Source organism: Danio rerio, chromosome 9, assembly GCF_049306965.1.
Source record: "Danio rerio strain Tuebingen ecotype United States chromosome 9, GRCz12tu, whole genome shotgun sequence".
In the NCBI taxonomy this organism is placed as follows: Eukaryota; Metazoa; Chordata; class Actinopteri; order Cypriniformes; family Danionidae; genus Danio; species Danio rerio.
Genome location: NC_133184.1, coordinates 7,639,001 through 7,645,000, shown reverse-complemented (window position 1 = coordinate 7,645,000; position 6,000 = coordinate 7,639,001). Strand labels below are relative to the sequence as shown.

The 6,000-nt window shown below is 34.4% G+C and overlaps 1 protein-coding gene across 2 annotated transcripts in view; it reads right to left on the bottom strand.

Annotated features, from left to right (window-relative positions):
- ptprna (protein tyrosine phosphatase receptor type Na) overlaps positions 1-6,000 on the bottom strand; it is a 71,167-nt gene that overhangs the window by 51,969 nt on the left and 13,198 nt on the right. For both annotated transcript variants that reach the window (XM_017357652.3, NM_001130588.2), the window contains exon 3: positions 862-972. In XM_017357652.3, the coding sequence (XP_017213141.1) occupies positions 862-972 (111 nt within the window). The remainder of the gene's footprint in view (positions 1-861; positions 973-6,000) is intronic.

The following is a 6,000-nucleotide window of genomic DNA, read 5'->3' as shown; positions in this document are numbered from 1 at the left end:
ATGGGCAGCACAAATGTCTTGATACCTCAGGCTTTTGATGTTGCCATCCATTCAGCAGGTCTCCCACACACCCCCAAACTGAATGTAACCCCAAACCATGATTTTTCCTTCACCAAACTTGACTGATTTCTGTGAGAATCTTGGATCCATGTGGGTTCCATTAGGACTTCTGCGGTATTTGTGATGATTGGGATGCAGTTTTAAAAATACCTTCTGCCACATTTCTAAATGATCAACTAGATGTGAATTGTTATTATGTGTTGCTCTTTAGGCCCGTGCAGAGACTTTCTAAGGGGCATGTGTATGATGAAATATTTGTGTCGCAAACTGAACAGCGGTGGGGGGGTGGGGGGGGTTATAGCGAACTGAAGAGCAGGGGGTGGGGGGTTGATGTTTGTTGCGAAGTGAAGCGCAGGGGGTGGGGCCATTTTGGGGTGGGGGGGGAGCATGCGGGGCCACTTCAGATCATTTTGAAAGGGCACTTTCTATCCAGGTTGAGCCCTATGTGTGCACGTGCCTGTTGCTCTTACAACTAATCGACAACAAAACTTCTGTCAGGTAATGTAGTCTTAAAAATTTGATTATCTATTTATTTCAGATATTTTGTTGAGAATTCATTTTAAGAAAACTACAATTTAGTGATTACATTAAGATACAGACATAGAAAGTAAGATTATATAATATAAGAAAAAGACAGCAAGATAAAAATACAATAATTAAATCAATAAAATTAAAGGTTGCATAGTAGGACTGCTGGGCCTGGCTGGAATTGCTTAGGGCCTCAATATCTCTAAATCCACTCATGTGTGTATGTGTGTGTACAGTATGTGTGCATGTGTGTGTGTGTGTGTTTGCACTCACCCTGAAGCATCAACTCTTTGAGCACTTGCTGCAGTCTCTGAAGAACAGGAACAGAGACCTGATACTGAACCTGATCATGTCTGGAGCTACGGCACTGTCCGAAGATCTTGTCTATAACACACACAAACAAAAATACAAACCATACAGATTCAGAAGACGGACGATAAAACACATTTAAAAAAAAAAAAAATCCTGCTGTAAAAGAATACTTCCATAGCAATCAATTAAAAAGTCAACGCAAATCTGTTTACAATTCTGCAAACTTGCATTGGAAACGGTTACGAATATCAGTCTAACTAACGTCAAACTATGTAAAAAATATGAACCGCGTGTGCAAAAATATGGTGTGAATAGGAAGAAGCACATCAACATGTCGCAGACAAAATAACCCATAAGTGAAAGATGAGCCAGTTTCTTGACTAACAAACACTCATTTTATCTTCAGCCCACCCAACGCACGCTGTTATAGACTCTCATCCCACACATCTCCCACTGACTCATCCCTGACTAAACCTCCAGTTGTGTGCTTTAAAAAAAAACACCTCCATCCCTTAACGCAGATGAGTGCTAAACGTGAACCCGGCCATTTTCTATATCTCCGAGCAGGTCTGTCCACCAACATGACTCACGGCTATTTATAGTGCAGATGGAGATATGAGAGGACTATGGGGGAGATGGATCAGTTGCCCTGGGCATTGGGAATACACACTACATTATTTCATATGAAATAGAAGTGACCCAGGAGAACTGACAAACTCACGCCACCGCTTCAGGAAGAGAATCACGTAGCAGTAACAAACGCATCACAAAATTAACTTTTGACTCGAACACATACTGTTGAAGTCAGAATTATTAGCCCCCCTTTGATTGTTGTTTTTTTTTTCTTTTTTAAATATTTCCCAAATAATGTTTAACAGGTTCAGGAAATTTTCACAGTATGTCTGATAATATTTTTTCTTATGGGGAAAGTCTTATTTGTTTTATTTCGACTGAAATTAAAGCAGTTCTTAATTTTTTAAACACCATTTTAAGGACTAAATTATTAGCCCCTTCAGGCAGTTTGTTTTTCGATAATCTACAGAACAAACCATCGTTATACAATAAGTTACCTGATTACCCTAACCTGCCTAGTTAACCTAATTAACCTAGTTAAGCCTTTAAATGTCACCTTAAGCTGTATAGAAGTGTCTTGAAAAATATCAAGTCAAATATTATGTACTGTCATCATGGCAAAGATAAAATAAATCAGTTATTGGAAATGAGTTATTAAAACTATTATGTTTAGAAATGTGTTGAATAATTCTTCTTTCCGTTGAACAGAAATTGGGGGAAAAAATAAACATGGAGGCTAATAATTCAGGGGGGCTAATAATTCTGACTTTAACTGTATGTTGATATAGATTGTAAAAAAATGCTGGTTTCAACCCGGTTTTGGGTGATGACTAGTATCAAAGAAAGACCACACTCAATCATTTATGAAATCAATCACAGGAGGAAAGAAAAAACAAATGTTTCGACCGCGAGGCTGCGTAAGTATAATGAACTCTTAGTACTTATACAATATGTCTAAACATAAACACATCATTTATGTAAGTATATTAGGGCTGCACAATATTTTATATTGATATCACATGGTGCGCATCTGCAGTAGTCAAATCGAAAATATATGCAATGTTAAGTCTGGATATAGTTGACCAGTATCTACAGAATTCATTTTAATCACTGTATTTATATGGACTTTATAAATTTTATGCTACAAAGAAACTTTTGTCCTTGTATTTTAGTTCAAACATCTACATTTCAAAGTGAAAACAAGATCATTTTACTTTCCCCACAAGTAGATAATTTTGCTAGTTTTAAGGAAAAACTCTTAATTTTGCCTTATTTCATCTGAATTAAAGAAAAACAAGATATTTGGACTTGAAATGAGACGAAGCAAGTAAGAAAAGCTTTGTTTGCATTGCGATTATTCCACATTTCTGTACCTGAATACTGTAAAACTGTCAAATAGTGAGATTCATCTTGTGAAATTGTATTTAAGTCACAATATTTATTGCAAAACAAGTATATTAGGTTAACTAGGCAAGTTAGGGTAATTAAGCAAGTCATTGTATAATGATGGTTTGTTTTGTAGTCTATTGAAAAAAAATATAGCTTAAAGGGGCTAATAATTCTGTCCTTAAAATGGTTTTTAAAAAATTAATAACTGCTTTTATTCTAGACAAAAATAAAACAAATAAGACTTTCTCCAGAAAAAAAAAAAACATTATCAGACATACTGTGAAAATTTCCATGCTCTGTTAAACATCGTTTGGGAAATATTAAAATAGAAAAAAAAAAATTAAAAGGGGGGCAAATACAGACTTCAACTGTATGTATATAATCTCAATGGGATGTTATGCATCAGGAACAGAAAAAGGTATAAATAATTAAATAAATGAATAAATAAATAAAAAACACTCCTTAACACTAGTAATAGAAAATAATGAATAATCCTATTTTCAAATTTGAAAAAAAAAATTTCAAATTAATATATACAACCAAATTTAACCCAACATTCAGGTTGGTACATATTTACCCAATTTAGGTTGAAATAGGGGCAACATAGGGTGACACAGTGGCGCAGTAGGTAGTGCTGTCGGCTTACAGCAAGAAGGTCGCTGGTTCGAGCCTCGGCTGGGTCAGTAGGCATTTCTATGTGGAGTTTGCATGTTCTCCCTGCATTCGTGTTGGTTTCCTCCGGGTGCTCCGGTTTCCCCACATGTCCATAGACATGCTGTACAGGTGAATTGGGTAGGCTAAGTTGTCTGTAGTGCATGTGTGTGAATGAGAGTTTATGGATGTTCCCCAGAGATGGGTTGCAGCTGGAAGGGCATCTGCTGCGTAAAACATATGCTATATAAGTTGGTGGTTCCTTCAGCTGTGGCGACCCCAGATTAATAAAGGGACTAAGCTGAAAAGAAAATAAATGAACAAATAGGGGCAACAAAATAGCTTCATCTTTATGCTTTTAATGTCAAGTAACTTGGTCACACTTTACAATAAGGTTCATTAATTAATGTTAATTAATGCATTTACTAACATGAACAAACAATAAACAATACATCTACTACTGTATTTGTTCATGTTAGTTAACGTTAGTTACTGAAAATACAGTTGTTCATTGTTAGTTCATGTTAACTCATGGTGCATTACCTAATGTTAACAAGCATGGACTTGGATGTTAATAATGCATTAGTAAATGTTCAATTATGATTGATAAATGCAGTACATGTGTTGTTCATGATTAGTTCATGTTAGTAAATGCATTAACTAATGAACCTTATTGTAAAGTGCATATAACGTCTCTCAGACAAAATAAAGAATGATGTAAATCTCTCTTTATACTTAAAATATATTATAAATACAGTGCTCTGCATATATGAGTACACCCCATTTTGGAATTTAATATTTCCATCCGTTTCTCAGTGAATATAGGCAATGTATTTTGGTGCATTTCAATTTAATAAACAGATATATTTATTAAAATAATATTTTAGTCACTAAGCATATTTAGAAATTAAATGATAATACAATTAAATTTAAGCAAAATATTGCAAAAAAATAACTTTTTTTTTTACTTTTTTTTTTTTTTTTTGCTTCTCTTAATTTTTCCTTTTTTAATATTTTCTATAACATATAAATTTGGCTGTACTAGTTTTTAGACCCTTATCGAAAGATATTTTGTAAGATAAGCTCCAGATCTAATGTATGTGCACAAATATAAAATTGTAAAGCTTCCTTTTAGAAATATGAATTTAAAAGAGAGATTTGTGAGGGCTGTACTTATATATGCTGAGCACTGCATACATATTTTGCTACAGAACACCATCAGAGATGAAGTACAGTTTCCCCCCCCTTCCTTTGTTTCATAAGCATACCTCTGCACATGATCAGCATTCAATCATATGCATTCAATATTTGTGTGTCTTAAAATGCAAGAGAAAAATAAATTATACAACAAGCTATTGATTTTCACTGAAAACGCACATAAACACCGGTTATTTATACACCTCAATGTATGCAACAGGAAACTCAAAAGCCTTGACAGAGACCCAGATAACCGTCACTGCGAGCACAATTCAAAGAGTATTTGTGCAGCTCTATTGAATTGGCAGGTATATGTATGTGTGTGAGTGTGTGTTTGGACGTGATCGTGTGCGTAAGCAGCGGCAGTGACTCATCAGTGATTGTGGGGGCGTCACCCGCTTCCATGGGCTTGATGATGTCACTGTTACCATAGGGACACGGAGCAAGGGAGGGAGGGGCTTGAGGGAGAGAGGGAAGAGCAGGTGACAGAGTAATAGTGGTTTGTGGATGTGGCGATACACACACACACACAAACACTCACTGGTGAATCCCTGATAGGAGCACTAAGTGACAGATAGGACAGGTAAATTATTCCAGAGTAGAATTTTAAGATAATTAAGGTGAAATACAAGAAGTGTTTACAGTAAAATATATGAAAATTTATATTCATTATTTCTAACGTCACATACTTTGGGATTTACAAGTCTGAGACCTCTTATATTTTGAGCTTTAACATTGAAATATTGTTTTTTTAAATAATTATTATGATTTCTAACTATTTCTGTGTGCTTAATCTAACATGCAATGTTTTGTGACTGATGGTTCCATGAAACTACTGAGAATATGCTGCTTTTATTAAAGCAATAGATGATTTATATGGGTATCTACATCATTTAAATAAGATGTTTTACTGTATAGAGCACTTTTATATTTAGAAAGCATTTTCATCACTATTAAAATATCTGTCGTGAAACTAAAATATCAAAATATGGAAAGATAAAGTAACAGAAACGTTTATGTTGAAAATAAAGTTAGGTGTTTATTCTGACCTGTTGTTGAAAAGAGATCATGCAAACTTTTTAGATTTGAAATGTTTTTTGTTTATTACAAATAAACTAGTATCACAAATAATTCATATTTTGGAGCTTCACTGTGTCTGTTTTAATTTTTCATCTAAATATGACAAAATTTATATTTATATCCCTTTTTGGGATATAAACTACTGCTACACTCCATGAGATTTTAGCAGATGTTGTCTGTAAATCATGGTAAATTTTATTCTAACATTTT